The sequence below is a fragment of the Spinacia oleracea genome, chromosome 4 (assembly GCF_020520425.1).
Source record: "Spinacia oleracea cultivar Varoflay chromosome 4, BTI_SOV_V1, whole genome shotgun sequence".
In the NCBI taxonomy this organism is placed as follows: domain Eukaryota; kingdom Viridiplantae; phylum Streptophyta; class Magnoliopsida; order Caryophyllales; family Amaranthaceae; genus Spinacia; species Spinacia oleracea.
Genome location: NC_079490.1, coordinates 7,276,347 through 7,298,062, shown reverse-complemented (window position 1 = coordinate 7,298,062; position 21,716 = coordinate 7,276,347). Strand labels below are relative to the sequence as shown.

Sequence of the window (21,716 nt, the reverse complement as noted above, 5' to 3'; positions counted from 1 at the left end):
AAATACTCAATATCCAATAGGTTGTTTCCCCGGACCGCAGCATGGTCCCTTTCAACAAAGTTTTCCACCGCTACGACAATGTGGGTGATCAGACCACCCAAAGCAATATCGGTCGAGTAGCGGTTGGTGGCGGTAGTAAGCAGTTGCATGGCCAAGTGATGGGCCAAATTCATCCTGTAACTGTCATCACCATCTAACAAATACCCCCCGAGCACCTCCAACTCCGTGCTCCTCACATTCTCCTTTTGGTCCCTCCCAAAGATTGTAAAAGCCATAAATCTGAACCAAACAAAGGGATCGGGGTGTTGCACGCTAGAGGCGTGCAAATGTTGCATGCTACCGGGATTAAAATCCCCAGTCAATTTCCCCCATACCTCACTATTGTTATGCCCCTCCCCGGGGAACCTGTTATACTCCACATTCAAACCAAAAATAGCACCAAAATCCTTGATAGGCATATCATAATCATTATTCAACAATCTAAAAGAAACTCTAGTGACATCTTTGTAACCATTCTTTCGGACATGAAACGAGCTAAGGAATTCAAGAGTAAGATCCCTAAATGTCAACCTAGTCATGGAAAACATATGTTTCATGCCCACCCCATGAAATAATCTCCTAACATCCCTCTCAATACCCATATCATTCAAAGTTTTCTGACAAATAAATCGAGTAGGGACTACCTTCCGTAGCTTGAGGTGTGCAATGCGGGTTTGTTGCTCCTCACTAGCGAGAATCATGTTCGGGAAAGCCGAATCCGGTGCAAATTGAGGTGGTGGTGGTGGACGGCTTGTGGAAGCCTCCTCTTGTCTCCTTGTTGCTCCCGTGCAAGTTCTTTTTGGCCTTGAACCCATTGTTGAAGATGATTTTGAGTTTTCAAATTTTTTTGGTGAAATTGGGTTTTTTGTGGAGAGTGAGGAAGAAGGAAAATTGTTTGGTGGAGGTTGAAGAGGATGTGATGAGGATGATTTTGGTGTGTAGCTTGATGAATTTGAGTGAGGGATGAGGGAGATATGGAGAGTTGAAGTTCTTAGGGTTTGGGGTTTAATGGAGTTTGTGAGAGAATGAAGAAGATGATTGAGATGTGAAGTGAAAGGAATAGAAGGAACCCGTGCGTTTTAATCTGTAATTTCTCCCTTCGCCCGCCGGGCCAACGCCCGCCGGGCCAACGCCCGCCCGACGGGCGAACAGCTCGTAAGCCGCCTGACGGACACAGGTCCGCCCGTCGCGCCCGGTCGGGCGGCTATCGCCCATCGGGCGTTTGGCGACACTTCCAAATCTCTGCGCACGCGCCCGGTCGGGCGCTCCTCGCTAGGGATGGCAATGGGTTCAAGACCCGATCCAGATCCGGTTGGACCCGGTCCATTTTTAAGGGTCTGGGTCCAAAAAAATTAGACCCTGTGGATCTGGGGCGGATCTGGGTCTTTGTTCAATGGGGCGGGTCTGGGTCCGGGTCCAAGAACTAAAGATCCAGATCCGATCCAGATCCGACCCACAGACCCATATATATAATTTTTAAAAAATATATTAAAATTTAAACATAATTCAATCTTTACATGCTAAACTTTATTCAGTTCTTATGATACTAAACTATTTAAAAATTATTTGACGTGACATATACATAATAATATTAGAAACTTTAAATACTTATTGTATTACAGGGCTAATATGATTTTTTTTCCTAAACAAAATTAACGAATATTCCATATTTAGTGGTTTTATTAAAGCAACGATACGTTTATATACAAAAAATGGGAGAAAAAATTACGTAATATAAGAAAAATGAGGGACAAATTTTTTTGGAAAAGAAATACGCTTAGACCCATTTAGGACCCAGATCCGACCCTAGACCCATTAGACCCAGTGGATCTGGGTCTGGATCTGATTTTTTTAGACCCAGTGGATATGGGTCGGATCTGGATCCACCTCTTAAAAAGCGGGTCTGGGTCTGGATCCTGTCGGACCCGGTCCAGATCCGACCCATTGCCATCCCTACTCCTCGCCCGTCGGGCGTATGATGACACTTCCAAAAGCTCCGTAGTGAGCCGCCCGTCGGGCGTTTGGCTGCCCGTCGGGCGAACAGAGACTTCCTGATTCTTTCTCCGCGCGCCCGGTCGGGCGGCTGTCGCTCGTCGGGCGGTTTGCGATTTTTGCTCCTACGGATCTTTTTTCTATCTTTTCGTGCTTAGAAGCTGAACCTGTACATCATTAAACACCCAAGGACCGTAAAATGCTCTCTCCTCACCACTCATGAACAAAGAAACTAGACTACAAAAACACACAAAACAAAACTAAGCTATCGAAAGCAATGAAATACGGGTTGCCTCCCGCAAAGCGCTGGTTTATTCATAGGTCCCGCTCGACCTTGTTACCTTGAATATGCCGTCTATGAGGCGGAGGGGTTGAGGTGATGGACCTCAACCACTCCTACAGTAGCCCCATCATGATACAACTTCAGACGTTGCCCGTTGACCTTGAATCGTTCACCATTCTCATTATCTACTTCAATAGACCCAAATTTGCTTACCATAGTCACGGTGAACGATCCAAACCACCTAGACTTAAGTTTTCCAGGAAATAACTTAAGCCTAGAGTTAAAAAGTAAAACCTTGTCGCCCACCGCGAACTCTCTATGCAAAATGTGATTGTCGTGCCACTTCTTGGTCTTTTCCTTGTAGATCCGGGCACTATCATAAGCTTGTAGTCGGAATTCATCGAGCTCACCCAATTGAAGTAACCGCTTCTCACCGGCTAGCTTTGCATCCATGTTGAGCTGTTTGATTGCCCAATAAGCCTTGTACTCCATTTCTACTGGTAAGTGACACGCCTTGCCATACACCAACCGATACGGGGAGGTACCAATAGGGGTCTTAAAGGCGGTTCTGTATGCCCATAGAGTATCATCTAGCTTATCGCTCCAATCCTTCCTAGACTTCGCCACCACTTTCTCAAGGATAGATTTAATCTCTCGGTTGGAGACCTCAACTTGACCACTCGTCTGAGGATGGTAGGCTAGCCCAGTGCGGTGATAAACCCCATACTTGCGCAGGAGCGCATCCAGATGCCTCTCATGGAAATGTGACCCTCCATCACTGATCAAAGCGCGCCGGAACCCCAAATCTAGGAAAAATGATCTTCTTGAACATGGAGATGACTGTCTTAGCATCGTTAGTAGGTGAGGCAACGGCTTCCACCCACTTTGACACATAATCTACAGCAACAAGGATATATAAGTTACCCTTGGACGATGGGAATGGTCCCATGTAATCAATTCCCCATACATCAAAAATCTCAACCTCAAGGATCCCGTTATGTGGCATCTCATACCTCCTCGAAATAGTGTCGGCCCTCTGGCACGCATCACAAGCCATAATAAAAGCCTGTGCATCCTTGTACATAGTAGGCCAGTAAAAACCACATTGTGACAACTTAGCGTTTGTTTTAGACGGTCCATGGTGACCGCCATAAGGTGAAGAATGACACCTACTGATAACACCTTGAACTTCCCATTCTGGAATACAACGCTTGTACAACCCTTCAGCAGTCTCACGAAACAAATAAGGTTCGTCCCAAAAGTAGAACCGGACATCATGTAGGAATTTCTTCTTCTGTTGATATGACAGATCGGCCGGAAGAATTCTTCCTACAATGTAGTTAGCAAAATCTGCGAACCATGGTGACTGACTGGAAAGTGCAAGTAAATGATCATCCGGAAATGAATCATCAATCGGTGTAGATCCCTTACCATCGTCATACCTCAATCTAGACAAGTGATCTGCAACCACATTCTCAGCCCCTTTCTTGTCGCGGATATCTAGATCGAACTCCTGTAGCAGTAGTATCCATCGAATAAGCCTAGGCTTGGCTTCCTTCTTAGAGAGCAGATATTTAAGGGCCGCATGGTCAGTATAGACTATCACCTTGGATCCAATCAGATAGGTGCGGAATTTATCCAAGGCATAGACTATAGCTAGAAGCTCCTTCTCGGTAGTAGCATAATTAACTTGAGCTTCATCTTAGGTCTTACTTGCATAATAGATGGCATGTAAAACCTTATCCTTTCTTTGACCCAGAACTGCCCCAACTGCATAATCACTTGCATCACACATTATCTCGAACGGAAGATCCCATTCGGGAGAACGAATGATGGGAGCCGAAATCAGTGCCTGTTTAATCCTGTCAAAAGCTTCAAGACAAGCATCAGTAAACACAAACGGGGCATCCTTGAGGAGGAGCTGGGTAAGTGGTTTAACAATTTTAGAAAAATCCTTGATAAAGCGGCGATAAAACCCCGCATGACCAAGAAAACTTCTAACGCCCTTCACATTAACTGGAGGGGGTAATTGTTCAATCACTTGGACCTTAGCTCGATCCACCTGAATGCCCTTAGCAGATATCAAATGTCCCAAAACCACCCCTTCAGTAACCATGAAATGACACTTTTCCCAGTTCAAGACTAAATTGCACTCTTCACATCTTTTCAAAACTTTAGTCAATTTTAGCAAGCAAGAATCGAAAGAAGTACCATAGACGCTAAAATCATCCATAAACACTTCCATGATAGACTCAATAAAATCAGAAAAGATACTCATCATGCAACGTTGGAAAGTAGCAGGTGCATTACACAGACCAAAAGGCATCCTACGATATGCAAAGGTACCATAGGGACAGGTGAAGGTGGTCTTTTCCTGGTCGTCTGGATGTATGGGAATTTGAAAGAAACCAGAATAACCATCCAGATAACAGAAAAACTTGTGACAGGCTAGCCTTTCTAACATTTGATCAATGAAGGGAAGGGGAAAATGGTCCTTTTTAGTAGCAACATTGAGACGCCTATAATCAATGCACATGCGCCAACCTATGACTACCCTAGTTGGTATCAACTCATTTTTTTCATTCCTCACCACAGTTGTCCCCCCTTTCTTAGGTACTACCTGAACGGGGCTCACCCACTTAGAATCAGACACAACATACACTATACCCGCATCAAGCAATTTCATAACTTCAGCTTTTACAACATCTTGCATGACAGGGTTCAAACGACGCTGGGGTTGGATGCATGGTTTATGATTCTCATCTAGATGTATCCTATGCATACAAAAGTCAGGGCTAATACCCTTTAAATCATCAATACTGTACCCAATGGCCTTTTTGTGCCTTTTCAACACAATAAGAAGTTGGGATAACTGGTCTGCATCAAGTGCAGTACTGACGATCACAGGGCAAAGTTGTTCATTATCTAAAAACGCATACTTAAGGTTAGCAGGAAGAGGCTTAAGTTCAGGTTTCTTTACCTCTTTAACATAACAAACCGGCCGAACTAACCTCTTCAATTTGGTGCTCTCCGGCTCAGATTCTCCACCATTAAGAGCCAACTCCAGAGCATCCACTTCAGCACTCCAAGAACTGCTATCACCTGCAGAAGACTCACAACAAAGTACTGCCTCCAAAGGGTCTCTTTCGAGAGCTTGGGAGACGTTATCACGAGTAATAAGGTCAACTACATCTATGCGATAGCATTGTTCCTCCTCTAGCATGGGACTTTTTAAGGCAATGTTTAGATTAAAAGTCACCTTATCATCCCCAACAGACAATGTCAATTTCCCACTTTTAACATCAATTACCGCCCCCGCCGTGTGAAGGAAGGGTCTACCTAAGATTATGGGAATTTGAGAATCCTCCTGCATGTCTAATACTACAAAGTCTACAGGTATATAGAATTTACCTACTCTAACAGGGACGTCTTCTAAATACCTAAGGGGTATTTGACAGAACGGTCGGCCATTTGCAGAGTGATATTGGTAACCTTAAGCTCACCCATATTCAGTTTAGTACAGACAGACAAAGGCATGACAGACACACTAGCACCTAGATCACATAAAGCTTTATCAATAAATACGGTACCAATGTTACATGGGATGGAAAAACTCCCGGGGTCCTTAAGTTTAGGTGGAGACTTGTTTTGCAAATAAGCACTACATTCCTCAGTAAAAGCTACAGTCTCTACCTCACAAAAAGCACGTTTCCTGGTCAAAATATCTTTCATGAATTTAGCATAAGCAGGAACCTGTAAAATTAATTCAGTAAAAGGAACCGTTACCTGCAAATTTTTGACCACTTCCAAGAATCTGCCAAACTGCTTGTCTAGCTTATTCTTGTGTTGTCGGTTTGGGAAGGGGAGTGCAATAGGTGGTACTTGAATATCCGCCCCCTTCTTAACCTCAGTTGTAGCCTCATTCTCATTGACTACCTTTTCAGCTTCCTTTTCACCCATAACTATCTTCGGGATTTCCTCACTGACCAGATCACTAGCAGACACCCCGGAATCAACCTCAGCCGGCATAGAAGGACCATCATAATCCCTACCACTCCTCAATGTAATTGCATTAGCAGTCTCCCTATTTTCGGGTTGTGAAGGAAGTTGGCCTGCTGGCCTCCCTGCAATAGTAGTAGCCATCTGTGCCAACTGTGTATCAATGATCTTGTTATGAGCAGTAAGAGCATCGATTTTTGCATCCTTTTCACTTAGAGATTTTTGCATTTGTAGCATCATGTTTCTCATCTCTACTAGCCTACTTGAGGTTGTGGTTGTGGGGGTGATGTGTGTTGTCTAGAGAACCCAGGTGGCCCACTAGACTGCTGGTTGTAGTTGTTTAGGGGTTGGTAAGATTGTTGGTGTGGGGGTTGATATGGTTGTGGTGGTGGATGTTGAACTTGGTGAGGGTTTTGGATATTGTTGCTCCTGTAGGAAAGCAGAGGGTTATTTTTGTAGCCCTCATTGTAAGAGTTGGAGAAAGGGTTGTTTTGTTTGTAGGATTGAAATGCATTACATTGTTCAATAGAGCTCCTACATTCCTGTGCATAATGACCAGACATTCCACAACTTTCACAAATAGTAGTAGGTTGGGCACTCATAGCAGCTACACTAACAGGTTGGGCAGATTGAGCATTGGCCGCTTGCATATTATCAAACTTATAATGTAAAGCAGTCAATTGGGCAGTTAATTGTTCAATAGAATTTAAATCATGCTTACCACCCCTGTTAGATAGACCTCTAGGATTTCCATACTGGGCATTGTGAATGGCTATCTCCTCAATCACCTCCATAGCTCTAGGCACCTCAAGTTGCATGGACCTCCCACTTGCAGCTGAATCCAACAAACATCTAGACTCATTGCCCAAACCATTATAAAACTGCTGGATCAAGAACCAATCTTCCAAACCATGGTGCGGGCACTCTCTTTGCAAATCCTTGAATCTCTCCCAAACCTCGAACAAACTCTTATCCGCTTGTTGTGAGATACCTAATATCTGACCCCTCAGACGAGCCGTTTTCTCAGGTGGAAAATATTTAACATAAAAAGCAAGAGCCAAGGATTCCCAATTATTGATTTTCAAAGCCGCCCGATTCAGCCCATTAATCCACAGTTTAGCTTTCCCACTCAAAGAGAACGGAAAAAGTATCTCCATAGTCTGCTCCGGAGTCAATCCCTTTTGCTTGATGGTGGAACAATATTGGATAAAGGACTGAATGTGAAGATTCGGATCTTCACCTGGTTCCCCACCGTACTGGCGTCTCTCGATCATGTTAATCAATGCAGGCTCAATCTTGAAGGTCTCAGCTGCAATAGAAGGCATGATCGCCTTCGGTAGCACGGACAGACTTGGCTTAGAGTAATCTGTAAGCCGTGGGGTAGGTGGCGGTATCAGATTTTCATCACCCATCTCTATCTCTGAAACTGAATCTGTATCTGAAGGAAAAAGATCGCCAATATTATGATCAGAATCAGAGTAATTCCCACACTGTGCAATGAAAGTTCTTCGTCTACGAAAGGTTCTTTCGGGCTCAGGATCGAATGGAGTAAGATTACTAGTACCTACGGTCCTGGGCATAGACAAAGACTAACAAAACAATGTGAGATCCAGTCTCAAGGAACGTGAGTTCCTTGAGTAGTAACAAACAATAATCTAGGATAAGCAATCAACAACAGAAAATTAACCGTTTCCCCGGCAACGGCGCCAAAATTTGACAGGCTAAAGTCGTATTACCTAATCAAAAATAACCTAAGGTCCACTTAGCTAGGTAGCAAGGGAAGTCAGGATCGAATCCACAGGGAAACAGTGTTCTTTCTACTATTAATCAACTAAACTAGACTATTGGGAAACAAGAATTGGTTGGTTTATATGCTAAGACTACGAACGATAATTAAACGAGTATGAATCAATATATTAAAGAATCTAGGGCATAGGTTCACCAACAAATAACAATCCAGGACAATGAACAATTACGATAATCAACAAAGTAATCAATTAGACTAGCATGCTCTCTCGAATCGATACTAATCATAGACTTAGAATTAACGGGCTCTCGCTACGTATTAACTCTAATTCCACCTATTGACACAAGCCTAAACATCAAATTTCATCTCTCGAATCTTAATTTGATATTGCATAACTACCACAATTAAACCTGCGCAAATCTAATTGTATAGTGGATGAAATCAATCAATAGGAATCAATTGTAATACCAACAATCATGATTATTCAATATCCCTTCATATCATTCATTGATCCCCAAACCCTAGAAATTAGACTACTCAAGCATATTAACAATAAGCAAAGCAATTGGCATGATTGAAAACATAATTAAAGCTTAAACAAAGAATTGAAATAAGGAATAATACCTAATTGAAGAACAATGGCAAATGAAAGCTTCAATTTTTGATTGAAAATAAACTAAGTGTTTAGAACAAATTAGAGAGAAAAATTAAGCTTAGAGAAATAAAACTAAGTGTTTTAATACTAGGATATGAGATAATGAAGTCCCTCACTAAATTAACAAAGGCTATATTTATAGTTTAGCCTAAAAACATAAGGAAAAACCGGAAAAGAATAAAGAAGGACGCGCGCGCACAGCGCCTTGGGTTGTCGTCGCCCGGTCGGGCGGCTCTCCGCCCGACGGGCGAGAAGCTCGAAATCCGCCCGACGAGCGCAGGGCTGCCCGACGGGCGTAGGGCGACTTTCTGGAAACCTTCTCCGCGCGCCCGGTCCGGCGGCTCTCGCCCGTCGGGCGGAGGGCGATTTCTGCTGCTGCTTCTTCTGATGGGCGCCCGGTGGGCACCGGGCGAAACTCCGCCCGTCGGGCGCCCTCTGACGAACTGATCCTTGGTTGCTCGCCCGATGGGCGAGGGGCAATCCACCGGGCGGAGGGCTAAGTGATCCGCCCTTCGTCCACAACACCGAGTCTAACTTCCGGGGCTCGATCATGAACATCTAGGGCTCCCATAAGTCGATAAAATTCGTCCCGAACTCCCTCGGGATCCTGTAGTGGCCTAAATCATCAAGAAAAGGGCCTAAAAGACCAATTTCTCACTAAGTATTCCTGAAACTCAAGGCATACTAAAATACACAGATTAGTACTAAAATGGCTCCTAGGAGCTCATTTGACGCATAAAAGTACTAAGGGACGGGGTGAAAACAATATATAAAACGCATATATCAACGCCATATCTAAAACCACCATCATGTGGATCGACCACTGATGAGAAGAAATATCCATCAAGTACTGACGAGCTTCACATTTGATTCACCAATTCTCCCCAAGTTGTAATCAAACTTCTTTCTTTGTCGAGCATCCGTGGCTTTTCCCAAAAGGTTCTTCACATAAGACTTCTTGAACTGAGTGTTGACATTAGAGGCAAGGTGACGAGTACAAAAGCGATGGTGGGAACGCGCTCCTCCCACCCACTATTGACCTCATTCATTGTTTGCAAAATCCTGCATGTCTATCAGAAATTACACACAAACCTTACACATGAGTAACTAAATGTCAAATGCATTTCATAAACCATTTCCAACTTTCATCATTTTCATTTTCAACAATATCAAAAGAAAGAGGGAACAATTAAAAATTCACATCTGTACCCATGGGTATGAGTAATGTGCCCTTGTTACTTACCATATAGATGAGTTCTATCTATGGTGATTAGGGGCCGAGAATAATTAAAACCATCGATGGAAGGCTTGAATGCCCAAAACACTCTCAAAAAAATGTGAACGGAAGGATCTTCATTAGAAGCCAAGTACACCATTCCACGACGGCTCCTGGATTAGACTCTTTCCATGCTTGCGTATAATTAGGCAACTCTTCGTAAGATTTCTCCCAATCACCAAAAAATCATGCAATAGCCTTTTGTTTCAATGACGAAGCTCTCTTATAAGTGATGGTATACTAAAATTTGTCTTTCACCACTTGCACAATAACACAGATTTTCAAAGAAGGATCGGCACGAATAAGATCGTTTATCACATTGCATACAAAATTATAGGAGAGAAGATGATGATCGATTGAGTTTATGTCACCCACACAATTACTGGCATGGGGGTCATTATACCTCACAATTCTGAAGAAAAGGATCCTTGATTGTACGTAACCTCCATGAGCATTTGCATGAACTCTTTCTTTTACACTCAACTATGTATTTTGTGGGCTCACTCTCCAACACCTTAAATGAATGATTTCTAGACATGGAATAAGCTTTGAGTAAGTATTTTAATTGCGCTAACGAATCAAACTCTTTCCCAATAGAAAATTCACCGTTGAAAGAGTCATTGTTGGACCAAGTCCTCCAAGAATCAAGCAAAATCAGATCCAACTTTTCAACATTGTTGAAAACTTGTGATGGAGTGCTTTCTCTTATAGCGTTGTCTTGCATCTTGTGTATCTTCATCTTCATCAACATCCCTGATAGGGCCGTCGTCAAGCCTACCAAAAAATAAAAACCTAACTTGGTCTCTATTATGGGTAGAAAGGGCAAGCAAGGGTCGATCCACAGGGACTAAGGGGAGCACCTATAAAATATTGACATATGATAAGCTAGCCCGTCGCTAAGTCTTTTTGGGGTGATGATTTTTGGGTTAAAACGAGCAACAATTGAAAAAAAAAAGACCTTAGGAAAGGGTATCCACCAATCAAATAATTCACAAACCAAGCAATCAAAATGAGCAAAAAAACAAAGGGGATCAATTGAGGGAATCGTCCATCCAAGGATACTCTAACTACTCTTTCAAGCTAGTTAGATTGTCCTAATCTCCAATCAAAGACCTATTTTCATGGCTAAGACATTTAACTAAGCATTTCCAAAGATGATGAACATAAACAATCAAATAAAGTCCCCTAGGCTATGTAGTCCCTATTTTCATGGTCCTCCAAGCCTAATGATAGATTTGAGGCAACCCCTTAACTTCATCTTTCGATCTTTCACTAAGGGTACCTAAATAATGCCTTTATGATGGCCAATCACGTAAGCATTCATGAAATACCAAATCAATCAACCAAAATCATTCCAAGTGAAAAACCCATGTTCAATTTATAGGTTCATAATCTCATCAATGGCTTCAACCAATTCCCAAGTAAAACAACTACTCACAAATCATTCTAAATAGCAAGAACAAAGATATTACAACTAATAACATGAAATCAATACTAATCTAAGACAAAAAAAAGTGATTAAAAGTGAAACAATACAAAAATAAGTAAATTAAACAATAAAACAAGAGATAGAGTAAGAAATTATCATTGATATTGCAAGGAGTCTTCAAATCTTCAAGTTTCCTTCTTAGATTCTTCAAAATCCAAGCATTCAACAAGTTTTTCTCACTTTCTCTCTCTAGAAAATGAGAGTTTCCCTCTCTAAAAACCCTAACCTAAGCTAAAATCTTCTAATACATGGCTCCCCCATTGAAAATGTCATAAAATTAGTATATATACCAAGCAACATAGTAATATCCGTCTAAGAAAGTGTTCGCAGGACAGTGATCGCGACCGGGATGGCAAAACCGGGCAAAAATATAGAAACTTCCAGTAAAAAATCCCGGCCGGGGTAAAAGATGTCGCGGCCATGATGCTTTGTCCCGGCCGGGATGAATTCTGGTCACGGCCGGGAAGGAGCTTCGCGAAGAATCGTACATACCCTGCTTCGGATGGTCATAACTACTTCGTTTCTTGTTCAAATAAGGCGTTTGACCACTCGTTGGAAAGCCCTTGGAATAAGCTTTCATCTCCAATTTGAGTCACATGACAATGTTGAGTATAAAAATATTTATGATTGTTTTATTGTGGATGTTGTGTACAAGTCTTGCAAAACTCTTCCAAATGACTTTATTTCGCTCCTCTGCACCCTTCCATTCTTTGTGCGTGGCATGAAGACGTGCAACATCCGTACCTATAACATTAAACACAAGGGAGCAATACCAAATCCTAGAAAAAGTGACAAAATTAAATAAAATTTACAAAAGACCTACAACTATAACAATTATCCAAAACTAAGAAAAATAAGCTAGAAAATGCACAACTAGGATAGGAAAAGGATAATAATGGGAGAAATAAACACTTAATAGTTGACAAAACTACCACTTATCAATCCCTATCCACCCCAACCACTTCATCTCCAAAACAATCAACACATATTTGATCTAGAGAATCGAAAACTATCATAGATGGATCACCATTTGTAAGTTCTACATATGGTGTTTGAGTTGGACAAGTGAGCTCTGAAATATGCTCACTAGCATATTGTTCATCAGTAAGCATTCTTGTGAATGAACCTGTTACCACACTTTGATTTGTCAAGGGCAAGTAGGGAAATTGACTCGCCCATGAATCCATTTCATGAAAGGATTCCAAGTGAGTTTGAGTTTCGTGTTGCTTTGGAAGTTGCTCGTTGAACAATTGCATTGTGGTTGATTGTGTTTGTGACATAGCAATTAACATAGCTTTTAAAGAATTGTCATCATCCAAAGAAATAGCTACATACAACCCGGACATCATTGGATACCTCATTAGTAGCTTCAACTCCACATATCTCGAGCCACATCTCATAAGATCATAAACTTTACTCAAAACATCACCATAACTCATTTGCGAATTAACATGCAAACACAAATTTTTGCTCTCCTCCTTTATATGTAAAATCACCACTACTTTGCAAAATTCCCCTCCCCAATGACAATAAAGAGGATAGTTTGGCAACTCCATATTCTAAACAATAAACAATTAATCAACACACAAATTATTAATATTCTTAAACATGACGTATTTAACCATAAAAACCACCAATCAAAATTTAAAATATGACACTAATAGTTTACTATAATCCAGTCCCTTAAACTAATTGAATTAGTTTATCATACTAGCATCTAAAATTTAATTACAATTTTCACGCTTAGTTTTAAAATAATATGAATGGTAACATCGCTATCTCAATTAGCGGTTTGACATACATTAACAACAAAAAAAGTTGCAAATTATGGTATTCATTGCTATCTCAATTCTTGATATTAACACCGTGAAACAAGCCTAAACATAATCTTCATAATAACGACATCAAACAAACCTAAACATAATATCAATTTTTACAAATTAACAATTAATTTCTAACCTACATAATTCAAATTAAAAAAAAATGTTTAGGGTTTTTCGTTCATCCACTGCAAGAGGTGGTTGGTGACAGACGTGTGATGCAGCAGCAAGGGGAGCGAAATATGCGACGATCGGGGTGACTGGTGTGGCGGAATTCAACGGCGTCCACCGCCGGACCTGCAAGCAAAGAGAACCACCAGCGCCAAGGCGGAGAGAAGCATAACTTTTTTTATTATTATTATTTAATTTCTTATTTTGAAATCAATACGAGAGGGATTGATTATCTTGGTCTGTATAAAGTGAACCGCCAAGTCAAATGGCGGTTCATTTAAAGCAAATCTGCTAATTGAAATCGCGGTTTACTTGTTACAACCGCTATTTCAGTTGGCGGTTTTGCGCTGATTGATTAAAAAAAATTAGACCGATTTTAATGCTGATATGGACGATAGAGTGAGAAATAAGTTATAATGTGGCGTATTTTGGGAATTAATACATCTTCTAGCATTATCGACAGAAATCGCTCCATAAAATAAGTTCAGACAAAATAAGTCAAATAGAACGGAGCTCTCAATACTAAGTAAAAATTAATACTCCATGATAAGGAAGTACAGTATTTTCCATAGACTATCACTATTCATTGAATATATTTTCTGTCAAATTAAACCTTCAAAACTAGAGTTTATACTTTTATAATACCTCACTCCCCCTCTAGAGTCACACAAATTACAGAATCGCTTCTCCGCTCTTACACAACCACACCAGCACACTACCATGTCGAGGTTTTCTGAATCTATACTAGGTATACTAAGGGTAAAATGGTATACTAAGGGTAAAATAGTAACTTCAGTTGGTATATTAAGGGCTAAATGGTAAGTTCATGTAATAAATTGAGTCTGGCTCACGATAAATAACATTTATATTTGACTTGTGAGTACCAAACTATGTTGTTTGGAACCAAATAAAAATGAAACCATGTTACCAAACTATGTTGTTTGGTATTACATGAGAAAATACAATTACTTTTTTTATACTAAACTATGTGTTTTAGTACTAAATAAAAATGCAATATTAGTATACCATTTCAATGGTCCCAAATTCTTATATGAGACTGTCCTCACCATCAACTGATGGTGAGACCAGTTCACACTTGCGAATTTAGGTATGTTATTTCTATAGTTCAGACATGTTACCTTTTTTTTATGTAATTTTAGAGGAGGTACTTTTTTTAGCTTAGGTATGTTACTTCTATAGTTTATACATGTTACTTTTTTTATACGGAGTAGTTTTAGGGGAGATACATTTTTAGTTTAGGTATGTTACTTCTATAGTTTAGACATGTTACTTTTTTCTTATAATTTTAGACGAAGTACTTTTTTTAACTTAGGTATGTTACTTCTATAGTTTATACATGTTACTTTTTTTATACGGAGTAGTTTTAGGGGAGATACCTTCTTAGTTTAGTTATGTTACTTCTATAGTTTAGACATGTTACCTTTTTTTATCAATTTTAGAGGAGGTATTTTTTTTAGTTTAGGTATGTTACTTCTATAGTTTAGACATGTTACTTTTTTTTTAATAATTTTATATGAGGTACTTTTTTAGTTTAGGTATGTTACTTCTATAGTTTAGACATGTTACTTTTTTTTTTTATATATATAATTTTAGACAAGGTACTTTTTTAGTTTATGTATGTTACTTCTATAGTTTAGATCTGTTACTTTTTTTTTATAGTTTTAGGGGAGGTACGCTATTGGTTTCGCGCTCGTCACACCATCAAGTTGATGGTGTGACTGGTGTCACAGGAGACGCGTTGTTCAATGGTATACCTAGTATAAGACTTCCTCCTACCATGTCTACCAGTTAGCTGCTGTTTGGTTTTCCTGTTACCTGTTTCATTTTCCCCAACAATTTCTTTTAAGGTTTGCTATTCTCTCTCTTACCTCTTCCTCTTCCTCTTCGTCTCCCTTTGTGACATGATTATGTCTGATTGTTCTTTGTATAAGTGCGTACTTGTTGTTTTGTTAATTTGTTGTTGTTCAGTAATCAAAATTAGTGTAAAGCACTGAAATTTCTGATTTTCAGTTCTTCCCGCTCCCAAAACCTAACCTAATTCACTTGCTCTTCCCTAGTTTCTATGGATAATAGACAATTTAAGGGTCTTTTTTTTAAAATGTTAAAAACTTAATGCATTTCAGGGAAATCCAAAAAAAACAATTGCAAATTTCTGGATTTGGGAAAGAATTGTTAGTAATTATGTTGGGTTTGTAGATAATTGAGAAATTGTAAACGAAATGACATTATCAAAGGGCTAAGAGACTGCCACCGGAATATTACTGGTATTTGGTGGTGCCAGAGAACGTTAATGGAGAAAGGTGGGAGGAACAGAGAAGGGGAAAGATTAGGGAACCAAATGGTTGACCCTTGGTCTCATTTTCGCCTAGGATAGGGATTATGAGTGGTTTTTATTAGAAGACATTGTTGCACAAATTTTTTCGCGCAGTTGAATTGAACACCATATGTGTTTAGGCAGCTTTATGTAGATTATGGACTTAAACTAGGGTTTATGCTTTATTTACATGGATGTAATACATACAACACTGTTGTCATGTTGTGTATATTGTGGGAATTGCCACTCATTTGCCATTTTGTTTAGCAGGTTGCTGTTTTCTTGAGAGAAGAACGGGGAACTGTGCTCGGTGGGTTAAAGGGGTTATTCTGCGAAATAGGCGGTGTTTGGTTAGTTTTAGCTTAATAAGGTATAAAACTAGTTGCAGTGAGAGTTTAGGTGGAAGAAGAGAGGTCCAAAATATTAAGTGTTTGCCTCTTGAGTTATTGGTTTAGTATAGCTGTCCTGAATCCTGGTTTAATGCTGAACTTCTGAGTTTTGAAGGCGTTCCATTGATTGCATTTGCATTCCTTGTAAAACCCAATTAGTGAGTTCTTTGGATCTAGTTTTCTAGGAAAGATGTCTATAGTTCCCACTAATATCTTTCCTCGAGATTGTCTTTCTTTTGGTGCATCAAAAAACGTCCTACAAATTCATCCACAATACTTATACCGTCCCACTTCATTGTCTGTTGTTCGTCATGGTGTTCGACGATTCCAGCACTGTGTTGCTGCAGTGGGAAAGTCTGATTCAGTATCCAACTCTGAGACTGGTTCTGATCCCAATTCCAAGCCTAAGCGAAAAGGTCGTCTGAAGAAAACCAGAAGTTCAGAAACTGAGCCAGAAAACACTTCAAATCTCCCACCAACAACAATCCCAAGAAAGCCAAGGCGCGGACGTAGGAGTGAAGCAGTTGCTGTTGAGGATTTTGTACGTGACTCACTTGAAAAGACATTTGCTTCAATCCGGGAGCAAAATCCTGATGCTTTTGTAAATAAGGAGCAAATCCTTAAAGAAGACAATGACAAGACTCTTTCTGATGTAAGTAGTGATGATGATGATGATGATGGTCAAATAGATGAGGAGATGGTTATTGATGAGGATAACCCAACTTGGCCAGTGGATGCTGATGTGGGATGGGGCACTAGTGCTTCAGACTATTTTGAGAAGTATCCTATCAAAAACATTGTCGGAGATGATGGTATTGAAATTGATTGGGAAGGTGAAATTGACAATAGTTGGGTACAAGAAATCAATTGCCTTGAGTGGGAGAGTTTTGCTTTTCACCCAAGTCCGCTGATCGTCCTTGTTTTTGAAAGATACAACAGGTAATTCTTTCAACCTTTTTTATCACAAATAGTCAAATACTATGTTTTTTAAGGGACACTTCCCTATCTTTTATCTTGCATTAAGTAATATAAATGTTGTTTAATTATGGTTAATTAGATGAATTAACCTCCATCTAGGGTAGAAAAATTACTTTCAGGTTCTAAACCCTTTTCTATTTCTTATGTATAGAACTGATGCTGTGATGCACGCAGACAATGTGGGCAATTTTTCATGTTGCCTGTCTTGTTGTCTTAATATTGGACCAGTTCTTTAGAGATTCATCAGTGGTCGTCTACTAGTAACTTAAGATGTAAAGAAACAAGGCATAGAGATAACAAATAGGCTATTTTAAATTCCTGTTGATTGATTTGGATATTGTAAATCCTCGGAACATGCTTATTTGAATCTCATTTCTGCGTTTCTGCTTAAAGATGCACCTTTTTATTTATCTGTATTGATTTGTTTAGTTGTTTAATTTTAGGAACGTCTTAAGAGCTAGATTCGACTTTGACTCAGTTAGTGAAGTATTGTAAAAATTATTCACCGTCTATCACGCAGGGCAACTGATAACTGGAAGGTTCTCAAAGAGTTGGAGAAGGCATTCAAGGTTTATTGGAATGCAAAAGATCGACTTCCTCCCCGTGTATGTTTCATTGCTTGAAATACCTTTCTCTCTGAATATATAGAAGGATAATTTGCAATAAAAATAAAACCCCTGTGTGCAGCCTGGTATCAGAAACATATCCCAAAGTGCAATAATCACATAAATCCATCCTTTAGTTTCTATTTCCATTCTAATCAACACCTTTTAATTGTTTCCATTAGTCATTTGTTTTGAAGATAATTCACCAGTACTCAAGCAGTTTTCCCCTTTTCCCATGTTCCTTCTTACTTAGGAAGGCAATTAATACGTAGTTGGGACATGAAGGGGCTTAATGCAGAAAATTGAGGGGTTATTAAATTTTTATGTAAGGGTGCGTTCTATTTACCTGACTTTCACTTATTTTTCCTGAACTTATCTGAACTTAACTGAACTTATTTGAACTTATTAGAACTTATCAAAACTTATTTAAGTTATAAATTATACTTGGTCAGCCCTTATTTTTCCTGAACTTATCTTATCTGAACTTAACTGAACTTATCTGAACTTAATTGAACTTATTTTTCCTGAAATAAGTGGAAATAAGGTGAACAGAACAGAGCCTAAAACCTAATGGTTCACTAACCTAAAGTATTAAATTCTGTTAGAAATTCAGATTAGAACTTATGAGTGGTTTAATGTAATGTTTGTTCCTAGAGATATTTCTCTTGTTGAAGGATTTTTTTTAGGGTTCTTTTTTCCTGCTTATGATAAAGTTCGAAGAGGTTGAACGTGATCAAGTCCACTTTGTCTGGAGATCATATCAAAACTTCACTTTGACTTTAAGGTGGTTGGCCGGCCTCCTTTTGACTACTCCCTCCGTCCCTTAAATATTTCCCCATCCCATTTTTGCACTTTACTAAGAGTTGTATTGGTGTGGTTAGGTAGATTTGTTTGTTAGCATGTGGGCGTAGTACATAAAGTAGATAGGGTTGGCGGGGATCATGTTAACATAAGAGTAAATGGAGCAATCTTTTAGGGACGACCCAAAAAGGGAAATGGGGCAATCTTTAATGGTGGGTGAGTAGTAGTACTACTTATGACTGTTTGGTCTTTCAGTGTAAGATATTCTTCTCCAAGATAATCGGAGTTAACTGTGAATCAACTCTGTTATCCAACTTGTAGGACTCTCAAATACGGGACAGATTGCCACTTCCTAGAAAGTGGTAGCATTCAATACTTTTTTTTACCCATGAGTGGTACCCTGGTAGTTAGTGATATTTGAGTCAACTTTTATTGTAGCAGTTTGACAATAAACGATAAAAGCTGCAAGCATCAGTATAGGGGGGAGGGGCACTTTAGGAAGAACTCAAAGGAGCATATCAAGTTGTTAATAGCTCGAAGAAGAAAAAAGTTGGTTTGTTAGAGTAGAAGCTCGATAAATAGGAAAATGAGGGAGAGAGAGAGTGTGTATCTTGAATATTGAGGATTGTTTTGTTTAGCTTTTAGAGTGTTAATTGTGAGAGTGCAATTTAAAGATTGACCAGGCTGCAATTGGCTAGTCACCTTGATTAGCATTAATACAATCATATATTTACTTGTTCTTCCCTAATCATTCTTCTTCCTCCCTTAATCTCTGTTATTCTGTCCTTCATCTATATGTTCTTATTTTTGGACCTTGTCTCGATTTTGTGCAATCAAATCTAAGCTGCTTAACCATACATTTCTTGAAACAGGCAGTTAAGTTGGATATCAATATCGAGAGGGACTTAGCATATGCTTTAAAAGTTAGACAGTGTCCGCAAATTCTATTTCTACGTGGACACAAAATATTGTACAGGGAAAGCGGTAAGTGTGCTGTAACATATTTTCCTTCTTTCCCATAGTATCTCAGTGGACATTCTGAGTTTGATTTGTTCATTGTTGCAACTTGGAACGTGACTGTTTCAACTCTTGGTATGCAGAGGTGAGAACTTCAGATGAATTGGTTCAGATGATTGCATATTTCTATTACAAAGCCAAAAAGCCTTCGTGGATTGACGAAACCGCTTTAGCTTCGTAGTTTGTTGCGTCAGTGCAGGTGCGTCATATCAATCTCATCTAAATACCTGCTCCATTAGCTTCACAGTCTTTTAGTTGCACCTCTTTAGCTTTTCTTTTGTTTTTGTTCCACCTGTGCAGGCATAAAACATGAGTGGGAAGTTGGGAACTAAAGAGGTTAACACTTAATATTACTACAGTAAGTATCAGTGTTACACCGTGTATGTTAAGCTTCTCTGATTTGTGTGCATTTTTTACGTTCTATATACGTCGTATATAATGCTATTCAGCTATCAAGAGATCTAAAGAACAGCAAAACAAGATATACTTGTATTAGTCGAGTTTGCTATGAGATACATCAGATTATTGACTACTTTGTTGTCATGTCGTAGCTTGCTAATATGCAGTTGACTATATAAGATGTTCCACTTTGTATACTAATATAAAGATTACTAACTTTGTTTTTTGAACTACAATTAGTGATTCACTCTTCATTAGCCGTTTGAGTTTTGTAAATTTTATTCAAGAGTCATATGTCACTGAAGACTGCAGCATCCTTTAGGTATGGATGACATTCGTATCAGTAGAAAATACTAATGTGAATGATTTGATTACAAATATTTTCGAGACTAGTAGAAGAGTAAGACTAAATGACTAACTCTTAACCATCTAACACTCAATAAAATAAAATTATAAAGAAACACATAGTACGTACTAGTACAAGTACTAGATTAGTAGACAGTAACCCATGTCATGTTTGATTTTTTTTTATAATTCCGCGTATGCCAATGAGTCACATCACCAGTTACACAGTTCAGTACTTGGTGCTATTGTTTGAAAAGCCGAAACCTTTTAAATTGTCTGACTTGTTATATATCTTCTTACCTGTTTTACAGGACGTATGGTGATTGAGTTACAGGTGATATTTCGTGTAGGAACTAGGCGGGAGCATATTGATTAAGGATTTGGGTGCATGTGTGCCCTGTTCCTTGTCTATTTTGTTGGATTTAGGAGTAGAGCTTGTCATATTTGTATTGTATAGAATCCAGTTCCTTGTAACGTTTTAAGTTGTTGTTCACTTACTAATGTACTAATATAGTTAATGATGTACCTAAGCTTGAAGCTTGAGACTTGGGAGCCGATTCGGAATGCCTATCGGGTCGAATACCGGGTAGAAGGCAAGAGAAGTTGCAGAGCAAATGGTAGTATTCATATTAACATTCAACAACTATTCTTTTGCTTCTTGCATGATATAACCCAGAAGATGTACTGGTATAGTGGTGTTTATTTTATCGACCTGAAAGCGGGTCTAAAAAATCTATCTAAAACCCGTTGTTTTCAGATCGGGTCAGGTTAGTGGGTTGGGCTCAAGATGACCAGATTATGATAAATCAAACTGGCCCAACTCATTGTGTTATGATGTACTATGGCCTATGGGTAAGAAATTGAGTGAAACATGCTTATGTTAAGTATATTGGGCCAACCCATTATCGGTAGTATCGCAATTTAGAAGGTGAACCATGGTGCACCTTAAGAACACTAGTATATAATTGAAAGAACATCTGATTACGAGAAAAGAACATGAGTATTTTTTTTTTTTTAGGTTTTTAATAAATATAAAATAATATTGTTTTATAACAAAAAAGTGAAATATTATATCACATGTTCTTTTACTTATGCACATATGTTCTTTTGGTGTCATGCTCTATGTACATCACGGTTCATAGTCCACTGATTGTCGGTAGTATTGGTCTAACCCAATACATTGGCCAATATAATCATCAACACTGTCCATTTTAAGGGATATGTACACGAGTTAGGAATGATGTTTTATTTTTATTTTTATTTTTGACAACTTAAATGAAATTTTCAAGTTTTAACCAGAAAGTCGAACTGTTTTCTGTATAGGTGTAGTCCTTGTACATAGATACATGATTAAAATCATAGTGTTTGGTAATCAA

General features: G+C 39.2%; 1 protein-coding gene and 1 non-coding gene across 3 annotated transcripts; both read left to right on the top strand.

Moving 5' to 3' along the window:
- Window positions 1-7,219: 7,219 nt before the first annotated feature.
- LOC130460239 (small nucleolar RNA R71) lies at window positions 7,220-7,326 on the top strand. Its single transcript, XR_008920173.1, has one exon. It is a non-coding gene; the product is annotated as a small nucleolar RNA R71 (small nucleolar RNA).
- Window positions 7,327-15,185: 7,859 nt separating this feature from the next.
- On the top strand, window positions 15,186-21,096 carry LOC110779890 (thioredoxin-like fold domain-containing protein MRL7, chloroplastic). 2 transcript variants are annotated; one of them, XM_056826386.1, is made up of 7 exons: window positions 15,186-15,339; window positions 16,077-17,134; window positions 17,694-17,778; window positions 19,452-19,563; window positions 19,680-19,795; window positions 19,897-19,954; window positions 20,652-21,096. In XM_056826386.1, exons 2-5 carry the CDS (start codon window positions 16,386-16,388, stop codon window positions 19,775-19,777), a joined length of 1,044 nt encoding a protein of 347 aa, XP_056682364.1. In that variant the 5' UTR covers window positions 15,186-15,339; window positions 16,077-16,385; the 3' UTR covers window positions 19,778-19,795; window positions 19,897-19,954; window positions 20,652-21,096. The 2 variants fall into 2 exon arrangements, with proteins under 2 accessions (XP_056682364.1, XP_056682365.1); XM_056826387.1 differs by having other exon boundaries at window positions 15,224-15,339; window positions 16,074-17,134.
- Window positions 21,097-21,716: the final 620 nt, after the last annotated feature.

Bases quoted from the DNA above. Each gene is read 5' to 3' on its own strand.
- LOC110779890 (XM_056826386.1), top strand. From the start codon at position 16,386: ATGTCTATAGTTCCCACTAATATCTTTCCTCGAGATTGTCTTTCTTTT. The intron at 17,135-17,693 runs GTAATTCTTTCA...TCTATCACGCAG, and splicing joins GTTTTTGAAAGATACAACAG to GGCAACTGATAACTGGAAGG. The intron at 17,779-19,451 runs GTATGTTTCATT...TTCTTGAAACAG, and splicing joins AAGATCGACTTCCTCCCCGT to GCAGTTAAGTTGGATATCAA.